This window comes from Brassica napus, unplaced genomic scaffold (genome assembly GCF_020379485.1).
Source record: "Brassica napus cultivar Da-Ae unplaced genomic scaffold, Da-Ae ScsIHWf_1842;HRSCAF=2478, whole genome shotgun sequence".
NCBI classification, from domain to species: domain Eukaryota; kingdom Viridiplantae; phylum Streptophyta; class Magnoliopsida; order Brassicales; family Brassicaceae; genus Brassica; species Brassica napus.
The window spans coordinates 252,506-277,049 of NW_026015259.1; the positions used below are offsets into that span (position 1 = coordinate 252,506).

Sequence of the window (24,544 nt, forward strand, 5' to 3'; positions counted from 1 at the left end):
ATATAAAAACTCATACATCAATATTAAAATTGTAGAATGAAGAGCATCCGAAAAGAAAAAAAAAATTGTTTACATAACAATATTGATTTCAATATATTTACAATGATTGTGGGATAGTGTTCTTAAGAAAACATTGAATGTAGGTTACTATTCTTAAAAACATGAATACACGTGGTTACTTGTGTATACCTGCTTGTCTAATAATTTTTTCTACGTAGGCAGACAGACGAATTTTGGTTTCTTGTGAATGTGGAAGAGCCCATGACCCACGAGAATGAGATAAAGCCATACAAATTCAAAAATTATGTGTTGCCAACATTATATCACAACTAAATCAGTCTAATGGCAATTTTTAGTAATTTATCTAGTTATGAAAGGGTAGAAGTAAATGTAGGCTGAGAATCATTGTCATGTTGACACATCAACAAAATGACGCAAATGTAAATGAAATACTAAGGTTATTCATTTATTTTGCTTCTCTTTTAATAATACAAAAATATTTAGGTTATATTTTTAGTTTTCCACTAAGGTCCTATAAATCTATAATTGATCATTCTAGAACAGTATTCATAATTTTAGATGATTTTTTTTTTTGCTTTCAACAAACTCATCTCAAACATATTATTATCTTTTGTGTAAACATATGGCAAATATAAATATTTTCAGAGAAGTGTAAGAATATACATATGACATATATTTCATAACAGAAGTTGGAAAAAAAGTATTATAAATTTGAAATTTTTTGAAATATAAAAAATCCACAGACTAAAACTGTGTTCAACAAGTTTAAAAAATAAACATTGGCAGTAATAATTCCCATACTAACACCATCCCAAATGTATAAAATAACAACAAAACAAAAACAATAAATAAAACATTGTGTTTATGGCAAAAAAAACAAAAATTAATAGTAACCATGTCCGAAACGAGGAGGATGAGCTGAATGTTGGTCACACTCAGACATTTGTTCTTGCTTAAAACAGAATTGGTTTGGGTTTTGATTGTATTCTGGAGCGAACCCTTCAATAATGTTACTATTAGCAATATTCCCAAATGGTGATGTAATATGATAAGGAACCATCATGTTGTGCTGATTGCAAGCGAATGTGTTCGTTGCCACCATTCTTTGATGATTATACAGATCTAAATCGGTGTCGATATTATCTGTATGATCATCACAAATCCCAAAAGTAGAATTATTTGAACTTCCACCATAGAAGTTATGACGCGGAACAATTGCTTGAAAATTCTTACAGGCTTCAGTAGTCACTGTTTTTCTCAACTTTTCCAAACCACATTTGAATTCAGTGAGTTGGCTTAAGTTCAACTCTTCTATAGGTTCTTCCCACCAATTCTCACGCATGTGACTATTTTTCCTCTTTTGCTTTAAGTCTTCAGTCCTCTTTTTCTCAATTTCGAATTCTTCTGTTACCTATTTTTGTATCATTTTATTAAAGCCACATAACAACATCAGAGAGTACTTCAACAAAAAAGTTAAACAGTTATATACTTAATCTTTATAATAAATAAAAATAGATACATTATCTATATATACTGTTTTTCACGGTTTACATTGTTTATATGCACTCGACCATATTAATCCTTTTAAACTCATGATAAATTTATAAAAGATTCATTTGAAGAGGTTTTAAAATCCGAATAGGCTTAATAAATTATAAAGAATATAAATCATGACTGTTACTCTAAAAGATGGAGAAAATTTGTATTTTTCAACTGATGTTAATAGCTTATTAGTTAAATAGAAACCATTGTAGATATTGTAAAATACTCAAGCGAAACAACAGAGTATAATCCAGTAAATTAGTCGATCTTCCATACCTATAAAATTTAAATTTAAAATAACTTCTAGTTAAAATATATAAGTGATAATGTAAAACTTACTTGAGTGAGATGATTGTTGAGATCTTGAACAATTGCATTTCGACGGGCTTCGCTAAGTTGTATGTCGGTGTGTTGACGAGGATTTGGTGGATTAATGTTTGCGAAGCGATCAATTACACAGTCAACATTTGGATGACCAAAAGAAAAAACTTTTTTGCCAGGCGAAAATACAATAACAACAATTTCAGCACCACAAAGCGTGCAAAGCTCACTGGCTTTTTTGAAAAGACCAGTTCTTCTTTTTGAGAATGTAACCTGAAGATTATTTTCATTTTTCATTTTGACCATCTCTATCTTTTGACGACCTTTACTTTTTCTCACCATTTTTGGGGATCTGAGAAAAGACTGAAAATGATTTGGTGTCCAGAGGCGAAAGACTGTCTTGTATTTATAGTTGAATATCTAATACCAACCGTTAGAATTTTGAATGGTTTTGAATAAATTTATTTTAAGTTTATTATCTTTTAGTTTTGAATTTATTTTTACCATATAAGTAGCAAAATAAAATCTTTATATTCTTTCAAAATTGGTATAAAATTTATGATATTTTGCAACGTTGTTATTTAACCTCTTACAGTGCATCAAAATCTGCGGAATACATGTATCGCACAGTGACCGATGTAGGATTGGATGGAGTGGGGCATGTATCGGTGATAAAAATATATGTAAATTTTGATTCGATTCATTATTTGTTTTGATTCGATTCAGAAAAATTATACTTTCGTAACTGTACAAGCAAAACAAATACTAAAATGCAATACCCGTTAAAAATGAATCAGTTTAAAATACTAAAATTTTTAAAACGAATATCCGATCTGATCCGATGTATATCTCTATATTCATATTTAAATTATTAAATATACTTATATACATAATTATATATATATTGTAAAGATAAAATAATGATGGTTCTTTGTAATACTATTAATTACAAGCCTTACCTATTCAAGTTGATATTATATCGTATAATTATTCTTCTTAAGTTTTCTGATTATTATTTACCTATATGATTGTTAAAATATTGTATAATTATTTTTTACAACTTTTTGGTGACATGTATTATTTTAATTATCTTTTTAGTTTTATAATATGTATATTCAATAAATTCATTATTCAATTATTACAGTTTTAAAAGATGATTATCTTATTTTATAATGAAATATTATTGTTTATACGAACTTTCATATTTTTCTAATTTTTAAATTTATTTTCGTGAATCGAAATGAATATCCGGTTAAATATATATATTTTATTGGATATCAGAACATCGAATATCTATATGGTGTCAAGTGTCAACATAAATCAAATTATAAAACTGCGATTCGAACGAAGCAAAATGAACCACAACTACCTCATAAAGCATATATCTAGTTTGTACCCAGCCCTTGGCACCCACCCTAGTTTTTCTAAAAAAAATATGTGTTGAATCTATGTAAAATGCATTTAGTTTAAATATTTATTATTAAAAACAAATAGAAAATGGTCATTAAATATTTGAATTAATGCGTTTTTTGGTAGATAAATACCTTGAATGTGGCATGCAGAATGAGTGAAACACATGGCAGACCATAATTTGTGTTATCATTCAATAACTTTTAATGTTTGTATTTTCATTTTAAAATAAATAAATTAAAAAAGAATAATTGAAGTGCGGAACAAATTTTCTTTGAACCACACCTAGAGTTGAAATGAAGGTAATATGGTGTGGCTAATTACAATTATATATTTTTTAAGTATTAATGTTGTAAATGTTATTGTGGTATACGTGTACAAAATGTAAAGATATGTAACTATTCACTTCTAAATTAAAGTGTAATGTGTTTTCAGTTAAAAATATAAATAAAAATTAAATCCAAAAAAGTGGAAAAAATGCTGTACATATTTGAATACACTCAAAATCTTGTGCGCTTAATGAATTATTCATACTTCTATAAAACATTTTCTTTAATATAAATTATTTTTATTAACTAAATTCTTCCTATTCAATTTATTTTTTGTTGTTTTGTTTATAATTTCTGAAAATTTTAAAACTAATTAGTATATAATAGTCATTTATTTCACTGATTTTTTCATTAACAAATAAAAAATATATATATATATATATATATATATATATTATATATGTATGTCACAGTTATATTATTTATTATACATGCCACCATTCATATTTTTTGAACCGCTTATTTTAGATGAACCACAATTGTTCTGCAATATGAATTTTTCTTAAATAAACCGGAGTTAAACCGTACCGTAGTATCCAATCTGTATGTTCCATACTGCAATCATTCGAGCCTAAAATTTAAGAAAAGAAAACTTTCATCTAATAATAATTTATCTATATAATATAGGTAAATTAAAGTTTAAATGTATGCTATTTAGTTAATTAAATTAATTATACTAAATATATTTTATTTATCAAATAAGTGATAAATTTAATTTTCAAACTATAGTAAATATTATAATTTATTTACTTTTGTATAAATGATAATAGCACAACTTGGAAAAATTTTACATCAGCAAAAACTTAAGATATTGATTGAAAGAACATGTAAATACGATTTGCAGACTTTTCAAAATATATAATTATAATAATAGATAAAATAATTCTTTAAATTTTATTTATATAATCGGTATTTAATTTTTAAAACATAGATATATTATATGTACCCCTTAATGGTTACTATACATATTACCATTCACATTATTTTCAACCGCTTATTTTAGACAAACCATGATGATCCTGCACTATGTGTTTTTCGCATACTAACCACACTTAAACCATACATCAATATATAACCCGCTCATTCCCCACCGCTCAATCAATTGTTACCATTCAGAGCCAAAAATGGTTCCGTAAAATGCCTTATCTCAATTTTGTTGACCGAACATTCATATATAATTCTTATCATTTTTTTGTTTATTTTGTGTTAATACTATTAGTGTCGACTTCAAACAAAACATTATCTTTTCTTATTATCATCCAAATCTCAAGTTATCTTTCTAAAATCCTGAATTTATATTTTTTTTAGTATTTCCCTTCTCTAATTTGTTCCCTCGAAATAATTAATTTTCTAATTATGATATAATCTTTCTCTTATCCATTTTCTTCGCGTCAGGTGTAACTAATTTAAGAAAGTTTTTGTGCTCCAACTCTAGGGATATTTGAATAATGTTATACTGTTATAAATAAATCGATGAGTAAGAAACTTGAGGTTAAACAAGGGTCTAAATGGTGTTAAAGTAGTGGTTGCAGTTGCGAGAGTTGGCAGATACAGGTGATTGCAATTTTAAGCATTGCTAAGTGATTTCTAAGACTGGTATATCGGTTAAAAATTGGTGATTGCGGGATAATTATGACTAGTTGACTACCAAATGAAGTATTTATTTAATAGTAAATTAAAAATTAACGCTATATATAATTATATAAATACTAAAAATCATATTATTAGAATATATAATTTAAAATATAATATATCTATAATATTATTTATATTATTTAATTTAAATTTAGTTAAATAGTTACACAATTTTTATGAAAAATTATCTTTTTACTTTTCTGCAACCGCAAATGCTACTTTGAAGTATCTTTTTATTTTGAGAGGTCTGGAACGGTGCAAAGCGGTTTACTTCGTTTTGTGTGATTGTTGTAAAATGAAAAAAAAGACGCTATCACCGACAAACATAACGTTTGCCATAGTAACGGGAAAACCAGTCAAACCCTGAGGCTTGATTGTTTGACCACCTCAAAAAATCTAGAGAATGAGTGTGAAACTGAACTCAAAAGACCACTTTATTTAGATGTGTTTGTGTATCATGTTATCTAGTGTAAACAATGCTAGAGACAGTTATAATACAAAGAATTTGAAGTGAATCTATATAGAGATAGAAAAGGTCTAACTCAACACGAAGACCCATGTCAATTATCACAGCAGTAAGGAGATAACAAACAATCCATCAACGCTATAACCATACTATAACAGTCAGCACTCGGTACACAACATACAGTAGCAGCAGGAACTAATATAGGTTAGTCGTAGAGAAAAACCTATATAGAAAGAAAGCTACTTCTCGGCCGGAAAGTGCTTTCACTCCATAAACAAACAATGTCCCTATAAAAACAAATTTCTATTATATATTAATATATTCTATTGTGTAGTTTATTTGAACTCTTAAATTAAAGAATTGATCAACTAAACACAAGTTTTTTCACATCTGATTGTAAGAAAGACTTGTCAATAAGGGAACTATCACACTTAGACTAAACATACAAAGTGGAGTAATATAAAACAAAAACATGTGAAACCATTGTAAAAAACATTATTAGAAGTTGTCAGAATACAAGTATAATACACTTTTATGTATAGCTAGGGGCGTGTCTACGCTTCGCGCGGAATATTGTTTCATTGTTGTTAAGTCTGATTTTTTTGATGATGTAATTATGTGGCCAGTCTTTATTTGTCAAAATCATTATTTAGTGTTTTGTTGTGTTATGTAGTAGTAGGTAATCCCCTATATATTAATTGAGGAACATTTGAAAAGATGTAACCTCAATTTTGTATTAATTAAAAAAGATCCTAATGCATAGATGACACTCAATTAGATAGTCAATTACTTTCAATTGAAAAATAAGTAGGTCCACATTCGATTTTTATATGTTGTTAGATACATAAGTTGGTCAAACTATATGATATAATGATATGATATGATATTTTCTTTCCTTAAATAAAACCTACGGAATTACCATAAATGACTAATATATATATATGACAATTAATGATTTAAATAATAAAGATTTGATAACAATTTATATCTCCTCCATCATTTTTTGTTTAATTTTATATTATTAAAATAAATTAAACAATCAAATTAGCTATAAAAATAAAATTTAGATTTTTTCGTATATGTTATATTTTGAATTTTTAAAAACGACAATAAATGACTAAAACTATTAAAAATTATTGATCAATGGTTTAACATTTTTATTATAAGAAGATACACATGATTTTAAAACCATATGAGTAAAAAATATCATTTAATAATAAAATATATATATATATAGATTAAACACTATATACCATAAGATTACATAAATATTTTAATATTAAAACTTTCAATGAATTTTCAAGAACATTTATAAATTATAAACTTATTAAAGATTTCAGATTGAAAATTTTGTTATCGATGATTTAAATATTTTGTTATAAAATGATATGAATGATCATAGAACCGTATGATTATAAATTCTTATTTAATAAATAACTATACAAAATATATTATTCTTAGAAAAATAGGTTGGTCCTTCTTAACTTATATTACACTTTTAATTAAACTAACTATCGAATTGATAAATAACGTACCAAAAAATGTTTTGCACTCTCCTTAAATAAAAGCTACGAAATTACCTAATATGATTAACGTATATGTGAAAATTAATTATTATGATTAATAAATATTTGATAACAATTTTTGTATCTTAGTTCTTTTTTTAATTTTATATTATTAAAAGATATTTAAAAATCACATTAAATATATAATAAAAACATTTATATTTTTTCTTATATGTTATATTTTGAATTTTTCAAAACGTCTATAAATTATTAGAAATTTGAAGATCCTCACTCTGAAAATTTTGTGATCAATAGATTATTTTTTCTCATAATAAGTTACAAATGATCATAAAATTGTATTAATATGAACTTTTATTTAATATTATAAGAAGATACACATGATTTTAAAACCATATGAGTAAAAAATATCATTTAATAATAAAACATATATATATTATACTATATACCATAATTACATAAATATTTTAATATTAAAACTTTCAATGAATTTTCAAAAACATTTATAAATTATAAACTTATTAAAGATTTCACATTGAAAATTTTGTTATCGATGATTTAAATATTCAGTTATAAAATGATATGAATGATCATAGAACTGTATGATTATAAATTCTCATTTAATAAATGACTATATAAAATATAATATTCTTAGAAAAATAGGTTGGTCCATCTTAACTTACATTATATTTTTTATTAAACTAACTATCGAATTGATAAATAATCTACCAAATTTGTTTTGCACTTTCCTTAATTAGAAGCTACGAAATTACCTAATATGATTAACGTATATATGAAAATTAATTACTATGAATAATAAATATTTGATAACAATTTTGGTATCTTAGTTCTTTTTTATAATTTTATATTATTGAAAGATATTAAAAAATCACATTAAATATATAATAAAAACATTTATATTTTTTCTTATATGTTATATTTTGAATTTTTCAAAACGTCTATATATTATTTGAAATTTGAATATTCCCACTCTGAAAATTTTGTGATCAATAGATTATTTTTTTTGTTATAATAAGTTACAAATGATCATAAAATTAACGCATATGAATTTTTATTTAATAAATATTCAAACTAAATAATATATATATATATAAATATTAATGATTTAAAGCAACAAGATTGGCTGATCAATTTAGTCGTCCAGTTGAAATCTTTCAAAAGTATGTGAAAGATTAAAGTCAAAGTAAATATGGATTTAGAATAGTAGTTATATTTTACTAATCGAAATACCAAAAAAAACCGAACCGAACCGAAACCAACCTGATATCCGGATTGAACACCCCTAATCCAAATGAAGCCAAACTATTGTTTCATTCTCCAAAATATAATAAAAATAACTAGGTTGAGACCTGCGCCTTGCGCAGGGTAAACATATTATTTTATTTTATCGAAAGTTCTCACGGTTACATAAAAAAATTGTGAATTAATAAAACCAATAATAAAGAATAACAATTGTGTAGAGTTAGTAAATTTTAAAACACGTAACACAAACCACATGCTTAGTATTTGGATAGAGAGCATGTTCGATAAGATTTTAAATGCGTCGGGATACATATTTATTTAGCAAATCGAATTGCCTAAAGAACATAGCTTTTTGAATTCAAAAACGTTGATAATAATATGACATAATTGTAACTGAAAGTAGAAAAAATAGAAAAGCTTCTTGTTTCTTTGCATGATAGGTCTTAAGGTTTCTAGTATTTGTGGTCTTTACAGGCCGAGAATTGAGTGTATATATAGTACTCTTGAGCCTTGATGAGAAAGCTAGGCGTCATTTCTTAGCAGTTAATATGCAAATATTTCTTACATTAAGGAGTAAATTTCGGCCTAAATGATTCATAATTAGAAATAACAATAGAGGAAACTTTCACTTATACATGGCATCTAATGATATGATTAAATATAATGTTGAGTTAGGCAACCATGGTTTACTTATTTATTTAACATTCCAAATGTTGAAAATTTCTGAATAATTCAATACCGGTTATAAAATTTAATATTTACACATTTTTCACATTAATACATCGTTCCTTTCGTGAGAGTTATGAATCTCATTACCATATCCCATAGATCATGTATGTACCCCTTAGAACATATTTGTTCATGGAAAATCTAAAGTAGACATCTGTTAAAAATCAATAACCAAATCAAACATCGGGTCAAATTGGTTTAAAGTAATCCATGCAATTGGTTCATAGTTCAGCTAAATAGTTTTTTTTAAAGCTTTCACATTTTAAATTGGGATAGTCACCTCATGGTGAAAAATAAGAGCAGAGCCAAGAGATTAAGAGATTTATGAACTACCCAGACCAGAGTAGTTCATAAAAAAAATGGCTGAAACAGTGGGCAACAGAATCATGGAGCTCTGTCACATAAGACCCTTACAGTAGTAAATTAAAGGAACGTGTTTTGTACCACGTTCGTTAAAGCTTTCGAATATGATCCCTAGTTTTTAAGTGCTCTATCGTTCTAAATGGCTCTGAGTTTGATCAAAAATCAAATTGTGATATTGTAGGTACGACATGTAATATGGATGCATGGAGCACACCGTTAGTTGACAATGGCATTGGTTTGATCAAATTATTTGGTATGTTTTAATCAAGGGATCCCTTTAATCAATTGCGGTTAGTAAGTGTGAACATTAAACTATCGCTTTATTTTAGTAAATCACGTCGGTTGATATTATTTAGGCCAGTGGCATTAGTTGTAAATCTTCTAGTAATGAAAGGGTTTTCAAATAACTTGAGTGAGAAGGACTGTAAGCTCGACACATCAGCAAAATGGCAGTCTTGTAAATAATTTACAAAATAAAGGTTTTTCTTTTTAAATGCTTCTGTATTAATAAGTAAGGGATAACTTAATCCCGCGCAAGGCGCGGGTCTTATCCTAGTATTTTAATATATTATGTGTTTTTTTTTCAATAATGTGTTGTTGTATGTATAGCAGTACTTGTTAATGGTGAAATGAACTTCTGATGTTTCACATTATTCTTTTGAGATTTTTTTGCCCTTTTCCCATATTTTTACCTTGAGCCGTCAACATTTATACTTTTTCGGTGTGCGGTGTTCCTCACCATCAGTCGGAAAAAAACCCACCTCTGTGTTCTTATTTTTCTCTCTCCTTCTTCACTTGTGAGATTATCTAGTATTTTTTGTAGATTAGGTTTATGAGTTTACAGCTGTGCGGTTGTTTCCCTCCCACGACGTTGTAGATTTTTCCAGTCATTAGGTTGGGTCAGAGTTTAGTTGTAGTTGTCCTTGATGTTGTCTTCTTCGTCATTGGCTTACCGTCGATAGTCCCTTCTCTTCATGGTTTTGAAGATCTGATCTTTAGTGATCTGACTTATATGCTTTTTTCATAACTCGAGGATGGCTCCACAGTTTGCTGATCTCGTTTCGTCTTCTTGACTCTCTTTGTTCTCTCATCTCGTTCCATATTACATCGTTGCTCGCGTCTCTAGTGGCTCTCCCTTCCGCCATGTTTGCCACTCCAGGTTCAGATAGTGTTTTCCTAACTATGTGTTTTGGAAGGTTGTTTCTGGTCTCAAACTTGAGCTTTGGTTTCTCGGTGGTTGGCTTCCATTCTTCCTCCCTTAGGTTATTTCTATTCTTCTCCCGCTTCCCTTGGTATAGGTGTGCGTAGTTAATCTTTTAGAGCCTTGGTCCTTTCTATTAAGAGTTTGTCGTTCTTTGCTGGTATGGGCACCTTGTATGTGCTTGTTTAGTTTGTGAGGTGATTATTACCTCTTAGCTGGTGGCTATTCTTCTAATGATGTAGGCATGTATCTTCCTACTTCGTGGTGACTTTGGTTTTCTGGTGATTATTCTTCCTCTGGTCCACTTTTTTTTTGCTTTTTGCGCTGGTGATTGATCACACTCCTTTGTGTCCGGAGATTGCTTTGTCTCTGATTTTACTTTTTACCATTTTCTGACCTCTGCTTGTTTTACCTAAGACATTCTTTGGTAAGATGAGGTCAGTTAGTCTTCTTTGTTGATCTCTTTTCAGCTGCAGGCTTTTATTGAGTTAGTGTTACTATGGTATTTTTTTTCTATGATTGTGGAGGTTCTAGGTTTAGATTTTGTGTGTTTAATCTAGTTTCTTCTTCTTTAGTTTAGTTGTTTTCACTTATGTATATATAAGTTGTAAGTTCCATCCCTCCATAGGGATTATTTACTTTTTATATCATAAAGTTATATAAGGACCAAAATTGTTCTTTTGCTTAAGGGCTAAAATCCGCGGGTCTGGCTTTGAGTCCAGTTGACATCAATAGTAATATTGTTCAACCCTCTATAGTTGGTGTAAGATTTTGTGTACAATTAAAGATTTTTTACTTTATAAATATTATTTAAAAGTAAAATAAAATATAATTGGAAATGCTATAACATAAGTTAGATCATCTCCAATGGTACATCATTTTGTGGGAGAACATAATATCTTTTGAAAAACTGTCTCCAATGGTACATCATTTTGCGCTCTCTTCAATAGTACATCATTTTAAAGAGAAAAATGAGGATATGAATAATAACACATCAAATTTGTATTCATAACCTCATTTTATTTGGTATTTTATTATTTACAAATTGATCCTTAAGTTTGTTTTGGGTACAAAATGTCACGGGTTCAAATCCTGTCATCCCTACCTAATTACTGCTCAGAAGAGCAGTAACTTAGCAACCCCCCCCCACAAAAAAAAGCAAGTAATTTTAATTAAGTCTCATTATTATTATTGAAAATTAAAAATTTTTGGAAAATAAATTTGTAAATAGAATAGGTTTTTGATTCTGTTTATAAATATCCAAATAGGTAAATTAAATTACCTTTTGCATAGTTTGTTTATGTCTAATTTTTTTTTAAAAATATATGTGTTTTCTACTTTGATAAAATTATTAATTCATATAAATCATAGTATATTCTATTTGAAACTAACATGTATATAATAAAGATTTAGTTAAAACAAATTGTTGTGGGATAATTTTTTTAAGATTTAAAAATAAAACATATTACTAGAACTCAATAATAAGTATTCATAAAAGAATATAATTATAATAATCTTTTTTGAGAGGAAAAATAAATGGAACCATTGAAGCAAAACTTAAACTATTTTGAGTTTGAATTTACATCATTTTGAGGGAAAAAATGATGTAAACCATTGGAGATATCTTCACTGAAATTAAACCATATTATTAACCAAGGATAAGAGTTTGGTCACCACTTACAAAGGTTGATCATCAAAATTAATCTAGAAATACATATAACCTCGGTTTGATAGAATATTTGGATGGATTTCTGTTTAAGAACACATCTCTAAACAATAATAAACCGAACTATAGTTAGGGCCTGATTGGTTGAAACACAATGGTTGCGGGAGCTTTCAGATGTGGTTGGTTACAGTTTCTAGCGTTAATAAGCGATTTGTACGATTGGTATATCGGTTAGAAATTGAGGTATTTGCGAAATATTTGTGACTGGTTGATTATGAGATATTACAACGGTTTAATAATAAATTACTAATATTAATACATTATAAAAATATCAAAACATATTATTATGATAAAATATTATGATTATTAATAAAATATAATTAATAAAAATACTACGTCATTTATTTATTTATTTATTTTGTAGTTTAAATGAAAGTTATAATGTCAATAAGATTTTTTTTGAAGATTTATATTAGAATTTTTTTCAAAGAATATTTTGTTTCGTTTATGTATGTATCTTTTTCTATATGTATGTATATTAATGTTTAACATTATAGCGAATAATGTTGGTTTAAATGTTTATAAAATAAATTATAATATTGTTAGTGAATTTAAATTAAATTTTAAGTTTTTGATGAAAAATATATTTTTATTTATCATATTTTAATTTTAAAATTTAAATAAAAAACAAAATATTTTTTTAAAAAATAATTTTGTATTTATTTATCCATCCGCAATCGAAACCGCAAAAGCTAGTGAAAACAACTTTTGATTTTAAGAGGTTTGAAGAGGTTAAAAGTTGTTTGCATGTTTTAGTGATTGTTGCAAAACACAAATAATTGTTACCAATCTGAAAAACTGTATTTATGTGTGGTAACAAAGAAACCAGTCAGACTCTAAATCGATACAAAAACTTAAGTGAAATCAACACAATAATAATACAAGTGCTGAGTTGGCACTTCATCTTTTTAAAGCTTTGTGTAGATGCCACATCAACTAATGAAAAAACTTATCAATCCAATCAAAACATTTCACAATTACACATCACCTACACATGTACTTCAAAACACACAAAGAAACCAAAGTCTCTCACTGTTTTATCGTTACAGCTTCACATATACATGCACTTTGGGAACGTAAAAATAAAGATAAATCGTGTATATTTAGAAAAGTCAAACATAGAAAACCGAAAAGGGATTCAATCGGTTTTGAACGTTTCACTTTGAACCCTTTTGCTTGTAATGCATATGAATCTCTGACTTCTTATACCATGCCTTATTCCCCCAGGGCAATATGTGAGTTGTCTTTATATAACTTGAATCAATATCATAGTTGTTATTGAAATTTTTTGTCCTCTTGTAATCAATCGTTATCATGGGAGTCTCTAAAAACCTGCTTTGATGTCTTGTTTTTCATGTAATAGATTGTTTGGAATACACCTGAATCCTCAGTTTTCAGAATTGATTTGAAGTGATATATTTTCCCTTTTTCGCTATTTGTAAGCTCGGACTGCATCACTATTTCAGTTTGCTTAGTACAGAGTATACAGGCCCGTCCTTGCCATAAGGCAGGTGAAGCACTTGCTTGAGGCCACATTTTATATAGTAAAAATAAGGCCCTATATTTCATATAATTTTTTGGACAAATTGTTACCTCGTTTGACTTTATGTTATCACATCCTGATTCCATTTTATTTTATTCAACATATTTCCTATGCTAACTATATTTATTATTATTTTAAGCTTTTTTTATTGTTTGTGGTACTATTTACCGTTCGTATCTTACATAAAAGGCCGCACAACTTTTTTTTTGCTTTAGGCCACTCTCGACTACGGGACGGCACTGAGAGTATACATATCAAGTAGTGCGTTTACAAACTTCTAAGTTCTATCTATAGTTAGACATGTTTGTGATGATGTAAGTTTTATTTGTATAGATTTTCCTTCTCTGGAGCGGGATGATTGAATTCTTTCTTATCAATTTATTTATTCTTGAAAAAGGCAAGGTGGTTTCTTGTGCCTGTCAATGATTTTTTTACGAGAAGCAAAAGAATTTACAAATTTTTCTTACCCATACCAAATTCGAGTCTCAGAAATGACCAACTGATCAACCTTCTTTTCAATATCCACAATTGACCTTAAGGACACAGTACAATGAAGATATTGTATAAGATAAGAACAATAACTTGCCTATCAAAGGTTAAGGACTTGAAAGTTTTATCCTTTTTTTATCCTTAGAATTTTTGTTTGTTTGTATAAAATATTATATTTGAACTATCGGTTTTAGATAGTAATATAACAAATTGCGAGTGAATTAGTGTCCTAACCGATTTGGGTAAAAGTCATGTTCAATGCCCGTAATTCTATTTCAATTATTTTGTTTTGATTTGTCTACTAAAAACATGACCAAATGAAACATAATACGTGATAATCAGTTACGAATTTCATAAGTAAAACAACTTTTTTTAACCCAAGTTCTAATCGCAAGAGACAAAGTGTTAAACCAAGCTGATATATTTTTTTTTTTTTTGAAGAAAGAGCTATATTTTTAAGTTTTATGTTTTTGTAATCGTATTTTTTTCTAAGTTGTTGTATATACTCTATGAAAATGTTGCACACAGACACTACTCGTCTAAGATGTACATAGAGTAGAACCGATGCAATAGGATGTGAAAACGGTCCTCGTGTGATAAAATCAAAAGACTAATCATTGTCTACACTGAAGAAACCAATGCCAAGATTTTAGTCATAGCTTATTAATTTAAAGTTTATTGAAATTTCAAAAAGGTAAGGGCATACAAAAAATGAGAAAAAGAAACATAAAATTTTAGCCAAAAAAGAAGCTTAGAAAAAGGAGAGAAAAGGAACAAAAAGCTTCTTTTCCGACTAGGAACCCGAAGAGAATTCGAACGAAGCTGAAATAATGACAAATAATATTGTAGCAGGAGGTTGGTCAAAGCAAAGAATGTGTTCGGTAGCAGCCTGCTTGTTTCTTTCCAAAGCATTAAGAAATTAGAAAAGATAAATATGTACAAAACACAAATCAATTTTGAATTATTATGCGAAATTATAATATTTCATCAAGTTGATAATATGCATGCTGCTCTGCTATTTGATACTTACGATGAACCATATATCGATCAATTCAAAATATGTATTTTTGTCTTTTCATTCTTTGTTTCTTGTCACTTTTTTTTTTTGTTAAATGCGGATAAATAGCTAGTACCCCTAATAATAATTACACGTGGGTAGGATTTTGGCCCAAAAAAAGTTTATGGGTTGGCAAGCCCATTTAGATACCAATTTATTTATTTATTTATTTTGATTTGTATTTACAACTTTTAATAATAATCTATCGCTATCGCGTGAAAGTGTTGCTCCGTCGCTCTGAACTTGAGTCCTCGCCGGCGATTGGTAATCTTCTTCTCTTTCCCGAGAATCGTTGCTTTTCCTTAGGAAGCGTTTTTTGGAATACTGAGATTTCATTAAAATCAACTGAGAAGTGTTTGTAGGTCTGATTATCTGATTAGGGTTTGGTGATCAGTGCGTGTCTTCTGGGTAGAATTTGATTGAATGATTTCGTTTCTAGTCTCGTTTCCGTATATTTTAATTGTAATCTGCTAAACTGAAAACCCTAGAGTTGAAAGCTTCAGCCTCCTGATTAATTTCGATTTTATGATGTATAGTAGAAGTTGTGAACTTGTTTTGAATCACTGTTTGCTGAGACCTGCTTGATACCTTTTTAATGTATTGGGGAGGTAACATCGTTGTAGGCTATCATAAACTTTACAAGACAGGGGTATGACTGTTTTTTTTTTTTGCATACTGCATATACCTTCAGAGGCGTTCATGTCATTTTTCCCTCTTATTTGTTGTGGTTATGGTACAGGCGTGCGTAGCGTTCTTTTCCATTTTCTCAACAGAGTTTACAGAGAGCAAATACAGCCAGATTCTGTTGTTTCTTTGGTGGCAGTGAGGGTAATACTGCTGGAGGATGGCTAATAACCCCCACTATCCTGGCATTCAGGTAAGCCTAGGATTAAACTATTGAGTATCTGTATTATTTTCCTTCTTTGTATTTTGGTGTTTTGAGTTTCATTGGCGCCTTTAACTTGGTTGGTGTATGATTAACAAAATTGATGAGCTTGTCTTCAGATGAGAGAGATCATGTTTTCGTTACTGTTTCTCCTTTCATCGCTTGGATATGAACTTAAAATGCGACTTCTACAAAATTAAGCATTTAGTGTGCTCTTGATATCAGTTTTATACTCTCTCCCTGGAGCAGAGCTTTTTGTCATCTGAGTTTTGTTATTTGATAGTTTAGCCCATTTAAACAAGATACGAAGGGATTTAGATATGTTTTTATTCTTGATATTATTTTTCTAAATGTGTATCTAATTAGCATTTTTTTTTGTCTTGAAAAGCCATTCCAGCATCCGAATGCCAGTTCCATAGATTTACCCCGAGGCTTTGCTCCATCCATGAATTTTCAGGTAATGTTGTATGTATTCTATGTTTGTGAAGACTGTTTATTAGCTCAACCCTTAACTTACGTGGAGAATTTTTTTCTTCTTTATGCCAGCATCGTCCTCCCATTCAAGCTCCGCAGTCCGAGCAAGTTGCTCATTTGGCTTCTCAAAATTTTCAATATGTTGGGCGAGGCGGCACAACGATGAACAATGGATTTCCACCTCAGTCTTATACGCCTCAGTTACTACAATCAATGCACCATTCGGTTGAAAGACCTAGCCAATCAAATCAGGGGCAACATGTGCCACTAGGACATCCGTCTCTAATTTCACAGCCAAATGTGCCAGTTGCCTCTGGTACCTTCTTGCCGGAGCCTTACCTACGAACTTCAGATATTAATATGAATGGTGGCCCTAGGGCACTCTTTTCTTATCAGGTAAGGAGTAAAGGGATTTTTGCAGTTATATTTACAGAATATCTTGAATTCCTAACTTTGTGGACAAACAGGGTGCCACATCTTTCGAACATCTGAGGGCACCAACTCAAGTCACTGGACCAAGCAGTCATAGTCAGGCACAACAAAGTGCACCTATCAGCCAGGCTAATGCACCCTCTTCTATAATGAATCCAGCATTTGAACATCCAAAGGTTAGTACCATGTCTCTTATTGTAACTACCTTCTGTACTGTTGCTGGTTAAAACGTTAATCTATGTTTTCTTTTGCACCTTGAAGGTAGCTTCTTCTCAACCTATACCTTCTCAAGAGGCTGCAACAGATTGGGTTGAGCATACCTCGGCGGATGGACGGAGGTAAGAATTATAAGTTTGTGACTTTTGTTTCTCATTTCCTTCTCTTTCGATTGTTTTACTTGCGTTTTCACATACGGTGCCAAGCTAAAATATTGTCATTCAAAGGAGATAAACTGCTGGCAACTGGAAACCACCCAATAAGTTTGTGCAATAATTTGTGAAATTGCTTCCATGTCTTTATTAGCGTAGATGATATTTTCCTTAATAATTGGATTTATGGAACTGTTTGTTCTGCCTGCTTCTTTTTTTACTATTTTAATTTGTTAGCTTGTACTTTTGATTCTCTGAATTCGGTAAAAACTTGCTAGTTCTGTTAAATGTATTGGTATGTGATCTGCTCATTCACTGAAACTCTCTCTTGCTTTCTTTTACACATATTATATCCAGTGCTTGTCATTCATATTGATAATATGTTGCTTGCTTGATCATGAAATCGTAGATATTTATGGGTTTTGTGCGCTAAAAATCGCTGGATTTACTGGCTGGGCAACCGCATTTCCTTTCCTTTTTTGCTGATGATAAAGTGTTTGCTGTTCGTTGTTTTATGTTTTGTCTCTATTTCCTGATGATTCATTGTCCTGTACCTTTTGCAACCATTATGTATTTCCTAAACTGATGGCCCAATTGTGCTCATCATTTAACTTGTGGAATAAATTATTTTAGTTCCATGTTTCCCGGTGTATCAAGTATGATGTGTGTGACGTTGAGTTTTTGCTTGTTATTAGATATTTTTTCAACAAGAAGACGAAGCAGTCCACTTGGGAGAAGCCTGTTGAGTTGATGACTCTATTTGAGGTGAGTGAATCTCATCTGTTTATGTATTTAATTTTGGTCCTTTAAAATCACACAATGTCCTGCAAGCTTGAGAAAGCTTAAAGAACTGAAGTTTTAGGAATGCTCTCCTCGTTTGGATTTTTAAAGCTGCATTGTGCCTTTTCATTCCATGTACTGCTTATGAGTAGCCATTTCACCTTGGTTGGAGGTAGACATGTAAGATGAATGTAAGATTAGCTTCTATCTGAAATTGCCAATGGCGCAAGCTTGGTATAGGTGGTAGGGTTACATAATAGTGATAACGTTGAAATTCTGTGGAGTTCTTACATTTTCTCATTTTCTGCTGACATAAGTGATTAGAGATATAGTTCATGACTAATGGAGAAGCTCTCTTAACCTATGGATACCTTTCTGTGTATATTTCTTATGGCGTTAAGATATTTTGAGTGAGAACAATTGTGAATATTCTTCATGGTTATTAATTATTATCATTACCCTCTTATGTTTTGCTCTGGTGAACTGGATCGTTACCCTTTCCCCCTTTGTTCTTTTGTGATCTGAAGCAATGATAACCAAAATTGTATAGGTATATAGCTAACGTATATAATGTGAATACCCTGTTACAGAGAGCAGATGCAAAAACTGACTGGAAAGAACATTCAAGTCCTGATGGAAGAAAGTGAGTATGGAACTAAAGGTCTTCTTTCACTAGCAAACAACTGATGAACGAGAAACATCTCATTCTATAGCTATGTTGAATCTCTTTCTAATTTGATATGGTTGCAGGTATTATTATAATAAGGTTACCAAGCAATCAACATGGACAATGCCTGAGGAGATGAAGGTTTCTCTTAAGTCAATTTATTGTCTCATTTTCTGAGTTCTGATTTCTAATTTCTCAGTTCCCATTATGAAATTATAAAATCTTTTCGCCAGATTGCTCGTGAACAAGCAGAAAATGCATCTGTTCAAGGGCTGCATGCAGAAGGCGTTGTTGATGCTTCTAGGGTGCTGTCTCGTTCTGATACAGCATCGACTGCAGCTCCAACTGGTTTACCAAACCAAACATCATCTACGCCTCCAACATCTGATACCAGTGAGAAACTAGCTCTTACTTCTGATCGGGAGCAGGCAGCTTCAGTTCCTGGAAGCTCTTCCCCGGTCGAAAATGTTGATCAAGTTCAGGCAATTGCAGATAAAACACAAGAATTGTGTGATACTGCAAAAACTGATAATCCTTCTGTCACTGTGATGATAACTTCTGCTGCTACATTGTACTAAAGCAATTTTATCTCCCTTTCGCTCTAGTTGCATTTTCGTGTTAGTTGTGATAATCATGTGCTAAATAGTTTTGTATTAACTATCCGTGTAGGGTTGACAAGGAAACAGTATCAACCGAGAACAGTGGAGATGCAGATGACGTGTCAGCTAAAAACACAAATGTACTTGAAGCTAAGTCCTATTTCTTGTTAGCATGTATTTCCTCTGTATCTGTTTTATCACAATTGTTCATCTGCTCTCCAGCAAGGTAGTGGGACTGGACCAAAAGAAAGCCAAAAACATGTGGTGGATAGTGAAAGAGTTGACAGTCAGTCGGAAGGCAAACAGATTCATCAAGAGAATATTTCTTATACGAACAAATCGGTATGATTGGTTTCATGTCCATGAGCATATTCATGGTCTTATCTGTCTGCATAAATTAATTTTACTTTATTATATAGGAAGCTGTGGATGTCTTCAAATCACTTTTGAAATCTGCCAATGTTGGATCTGACTGGACATGGGAGCAGGTAGTACAACTTTCGCTATTAGTTGTTCTTTGAGCTTGGCGCTGAATGTTTACATGGTTCTGCCACAGGCCATGAGAGAAATAATTAATGATAGAAGATACGGGGTTCTGAGGACTCTTGGAGAGCGGAAGCAAGCCTTCAATGAGGTTACTTCTTTTTCCCACGTACCCTACAAATAGCAAGATAATTTATCATTAGTTCTGATGTTTAGGTGTAATACATTCAAATCCTCTTGAAGTTTTGAACAGTTATGCTTAAGCAGTACATCTGGTCATAAATGTAATTGCGCTTTGTTGGAACTTTTTTGCTGTGGTTCAGTTTCTAGCTCAAATGAGAAAAGCAGCAGAGGAGGAAAAGATAGCCAGACAGCTAAAACGATATGAAGATTTTAGAAGGATGTTAGAGGTAAGTTTCAGATTTGCTGCTGCCTTTTCTTTTTGAGCAATCTCAGGCTACTCCGTACCGCTGATCATCTTTTGGACATTGGTTACCAGGAAAGCGTGGAGCTTACTCCTTCTACTCGGTGGAGGTTTGTTCTCCAGCATAATTCTGATTCCTATTTCCCCTCTATGAGAGCTCTTGCAGTGCGATTTAAATTGTGATATAATGTTCCTTCTCTATCCAGCAAGGCTGTGACTATGTTGGAAGACGATGAGCGTTTCAAAGTTGTTGAACGAGAAAAAGACCGTCGTAATATTTTTGAAGATCATATCAGTGACTTAAAGGAGAAGGTACTGTATGGTGTATTCATTATTGATTCTTGTCTTGGTCGGAAGTAACTGCCTATTTTGTTTCCCCATCTCTTCTCTGTAAATATGCATGCATTTTTGACATTAGTTTTCATCCGGAGAAAATTTTCATCGAGTGTTCTTTTTAGACTTCTTAGTTATAATCAAAATTTGATCATTCATTTGAAACCTAAAACATGTTCAATGTGTTAACTATATACAAGTGTTACCCTCTCTATGTGCGTTTTTAGCTTTGCGAGGACCAATTATCAAATTGTTCTAATGTGTTCAAGGACCTGATCTTTGGTTTGTGTTCCGTTGTTCAATATGTGGTTGATTCTGTAAGGAGCGGGTGAAAGCTTTTGAGGATCGCAAGCGGAACATTGTTGAATACAGGAGATTTTTGGAATCTTGCAATTTCATTAAGGTGATTATCCCTCTTCATTTCTTATCTCCCACACTATCTTGTGCTAATTCATTCCGACTCTCTTTTTTTTTCTTCAGCCTAATAGCCAATGGCGCAAAGTTCAGGACCGTTTAGAAGTGGATGAAAGATGTTCACGTCTTGAGAAAATTGATCAGCTAGAAATATTTCAGGTCAGTTCATTCTTAATTGATCAGGAACTATCTGTCAAATCCACACTCAGCTAATTCAAAGTGCTGTACAGGAGTATCTGCGCGATCTGGAGAGAGAAGAAGAGGAGAGAAAGAAGATACAAAAGGTACTTGGATACTAGAAATCTTTCGTATTTGACATCTCTTTGTTTGTTTTATCGACACTACCTCATTATATCGGCCATTCATGACAACAGGAAGAACTAAAAAAAGCAGAGCGAAAGCATCGTGATGAGTTCCGTGGTCTGATAGATGAACATATTGCTACAGGAGAGCTTACTGCCCAAAGTAGTTGGCGTGATTATTTAGTGAAGGTTAAAATTAAATAGGGTGTGACACAGAATAACTATTTCATTTCAAGTATTGAACTAACGGTTTTGATACGAAACGGATACTGCATCGCAGGTAAAAGATTTACCAGTATATTTAGCAATTGCATCGAACTCCTCTGGCGCTACACCAAAAGAGTTATTTGAAGATGCTGCTGAGGATTTGAAAAGAAAGGTACTAGATCCTTTTCATTGGTCGTGTTATTTTTATATTTTTCAAGATATCATGAAAGCGACTGTGATATCAAAACGATGAGCAAAACTGCTACGCGGTCACTAGACTATTTTTGTTTCTTAAAAGACGGTAACTTGTATTATTGTGTAGTTATAGTAGCATTATTTTTATTGGTTTATGAGTAGTGGATTCTTCTGTTTCCGTTTCTTGTTTGTTTTTTTCTTTCCCTTTATTGGCCCTTAATTCCTGCGTTAACCATCTGTTACATATTACGTGTTTTGGTCTTCACAGCACCACGAGCTCAAATCTCAGATAAAGGACGTATTGAAGCTGAGAAAGGTACGTGTTTTCTTTCTTTAAGCATTTATGGATTTTATTGGTGTTTTGATCTCATCGTTTTCCTTCCAGGTAACGTTATCCACTGGATCAACGTTTGATGAGTTCAAAGTCTCAGTTTCTGAGGGTATCAGTTCCCCATCTATTCCTGACTTTAAACTGAAGGTCTGTAGTTATTTTCCTTGACTTTTATTTTTTTTCATGGTAGTTCCAGATGATGTGAGAAGATATGATAATGTCTTCTTGCTTCTGAATACAAAGGAACTCACTTCACTGCCAGCATATTCTTTATTTACCTCCAGAGTCTCATTGGATATGACTTCAAACTAAATGTTTTGGTGATGCTTCGCAGTTAGTGTTTGATGATTTGCTGGAAAGAGCAAAGGAGAAGGAAGAGAAGGAAGCCAGAAAACAGACTCGGAATACTGAAAAATTGGTGGATATGCTTCGCTCCTTCAAGGTATTGAATATAGTTTGGTCTGATCCTTTATAATATGGGATGGGTGAACTTCTGGGTCGTGGTTTTGTTTTCGCCCTGATTATTAGTTTTGGTGCAGTATATAACTGCCTCTTCATCCTGGGAGGATTCTAAGCATCTTGTTGAAGGTACTGAAAAATTCCGGTACGTTTTATTTACTCTAACCCTTCATGGTCGAGCCCATGACTGGACCCTGTTTTTCTGCTATATTCCACACGCTTCTCAAATCTCAGGAGCATTGGGTCCTTCCTAGTACGGTTCTTATATAACCGTCGAACATGTATTTTAAATCTAATCACCAGTTACATGTTTCCTCGTTGTATACAGTACTATAGGGGACGAGAGCTTCCGGAAGAAGACGTTCGAGGATTACATATCGCACCTGAAAGAACAGGCAAAAAGGATCAAACAGAACAAGAAGGTAATGGTAGTTTTATGTCTACGAAAAAAGTTTGCTCGAGTCGAGCATCTTACCAGTTTTGGTGCTATCATAACTACATGCTAACATACTTCAACTATTGGTTATAGATGATTCAGCTATTACGTACTGTTTTATTATTACAGGAACATGTTAGAGAGGAACATGACAGGGAGAAGGATAAATACGGAAGAGAGAAGGAGAGAGTGAGAGAAAGAGACAATAGAGATCATCGTAAGCAAGGTTCAGCTGATAATTACAACCATGACGTGGACGAACTCCATGGAAAAGAACGTAGAAGATCGGGAAGAGATAGCCATAGTAGACATCGAGAAAGACATACTAGTGTGAAGGAAAATGAGGCAGATCATTACAAAGAATCTCATAAAGCTGGTCGTGGCCATAAGGAATCAAGACAACAGGTACACTTCTTCACTTTGTTGCCTTTTTCTCAAGGGTGAGATGCATTAAAAAAACGCAGTATAACCTTCTTAAACTCTTGGAATTGCAGCGAGGTTTGGTGCGGGAAGCCGAGGATGAAGGCAGGGAAAAGCGGCGTAGAAAAGAAGGAGAGAGTGAGCAAACAAAGCGTGCGGAAAAGGAAGAGGAGCTTGAAGATGGAGAATGTGGTAGGTACTAAAGTATCTACTCCCATCAATGAGAGATGTTAGGCTTCTAATTTGCTTGGGTTGAGTTTCTTGAACCCATTAAACTATTTTGTCACCAAAAAATATCTTACCGAGCTGCAGCTTTAACGTAACCAGAGATGGATGAGTAGGACGTAGGAGTTATACCTTGTTTCATTACCGTTTTTGTTGAATTCATATATCCTCTTGGGTTCAAACCTGAAACTACAAATATGGTCTAGTGGCGTTATCAAGGTTCCGGTTGATATAATTCACTTGGGAAGACTATTGCAATATGAAGATATACCAATCCTAATAGATAATCCCCTGCGTTGAAAATTTAGGTAATAGATTCCATTCCAAGTTTTGTCAAGGTAAATTTAATATGCAAGGCAGGCCGGCCCTTTTGATCACCATGACTTGATTTGTCATAAAATATTTATATGATACCTAAAAGTAATTAAACCCGAACCAAAATTATCGAAACTTTAAATGAGTTCTGGTTCTAAAATGAATCTTATAGAGAG

At 31.4% G+C, this 24,544-nt stretch overlaps 2 protein-coding genes across 5 annotated transcripts; one reads left to right on the forward strand and one right to left on the reverse strand.

Moving 5' to 3' along the window:
• Nucleotides 1-776: 776 nt before the first annotated feature.
• Nucleotides 777-3,251, reverse strand: LOC106408737 (agamous-like MADS-box protein AGL62). The gene is made up of 2 exons (XM_013849449.3): nucleotides 1,903-3,251; nucleotides 777-1,432 (listed from the first exon to the last, which is right to left on the reverse strand). The coding sequence occupies exons 1-2, from the start codon at nucleotides 2,224-2,226 to the stop codon at nucleotides 905-907; spliced, it is 852 nt and encodes a 283-aa protein (XP_013704903.2). The 5' UTR covers nucleotides 2,227-3,251; the 3' UTR covers nucleotides 777-904.
• A 12,555-nt stretch (nucleotides 3,252-15,806) lies between these two features.
• LOC106408735 (pre-mRNA-processing protein 40B-like) lies at nucleotides 15,807-24,288 on the forward strand. 4 transcript variants are annotated; one of them, XM_048772720.1, is made up of 29 exons: nucleotides 15,807-15,882; nucleotides 16,358-16,495; nucleotides 16,893-16,961; nucleotides 17,051-17,374; nucleotides 17,446-17,586; nucleotides 17,672-17,748; nucleotides 18,474-18,543; nucleotides 19,149-19,201; nucleotides 19,309-19,366; nucleotides 19,459-19,796; nucleotides 19,895-19,964; nucleotides 20,047-20,166; nucleotides 20,244-20,312; nucleotides 20,381-20,458; nucleotides 20,631-20,717; nucleotides 20,807-20,841; nucleotides 20,938-21,043; nucleotides 21,387-21,467; nucleotides 21,545-21,637; nucleotides 21,709-21,762; nucleotides 21,853-21,969; nucleotides 22,061-22,159; nucleotides 22,451-22,498; nucleotides 22,568-22,660; nucleotides 22,848-22,955; nucleotides 23,053-23,117; nucleotides 23,301-23,394; nucleotides 23,538-23,813; nucleotides 23,903-24,288. In XM_048772720.1, the coding sequence occupies exons 2-29, from the start codon at nucleotides 16,463-16,465 to the stop codon at nucleotides 24,029-24,031; spliced, it is 2,985 nt and encodes a 994-aa protein (XP_048628677.1). In that variant the 5' UTR covers nucleotides 15,807-15,882; nucleotides 16,358-16,462; the 3' UTR covers nucleotides 24,032-24,288. The 4 variants fall into 4 exon arrangements, 3 of the variants coding, with proteins under 3 accessions (XP_048628677.1, XP_048628678.1, XP_048628680.1); XM_048772721.1 differs by having other exon boundaries at nucleotides 15,812-15,882; nucleotides 23,053-23,101; nucleotides 23,309-23,394; XR_007333141.1 differs by lacking the exon at nucleotides 23,903-24,288 and having other exon boundaries at nucleotides 15,812-15,882; nucleotides 23,053-23,101; nucleotides 23,538-23,756.
• The last annotated feature ends 256 nt before the right edge of the window (nucleotides 24,289-24,544 follow it).

Coding starts and splice junctions, on each gene's coding strand:
- LOC106408737 (XM_013849449.3), bottom strand. CDS start 2,226: ATGGTGAGAAAAAGTAAAGGTCGTCAAAAGATAGAGATGGTCAAAATG. Junction 1,433..1,902: donor TCAACAATCATCTCACTCAA/GTAAGTTTTACA, acceptor ATACAAAAATAG/GTAACAGAAGAATTCGAAAT.
- LOC106408735 (XM_048772720.1), top strand. CDS start 16,463: ATGGCTAATAACCCCCACTATCCTGGCATTCAG. Junction 19,202..19,308: donor TCAAGTCCTGATGGAAGAAA/GTGAGTATGGAA, acceptor ATATGGTTGCAG/GTATTATTATAATAAGGTTA. Junction 23,118..23,300: donor GAAGGTACTGAAAAATTCCG/GTACGTTTTATT, acceptor CGTTGTATACAG/TACTATAGGGGACGAGAGCT.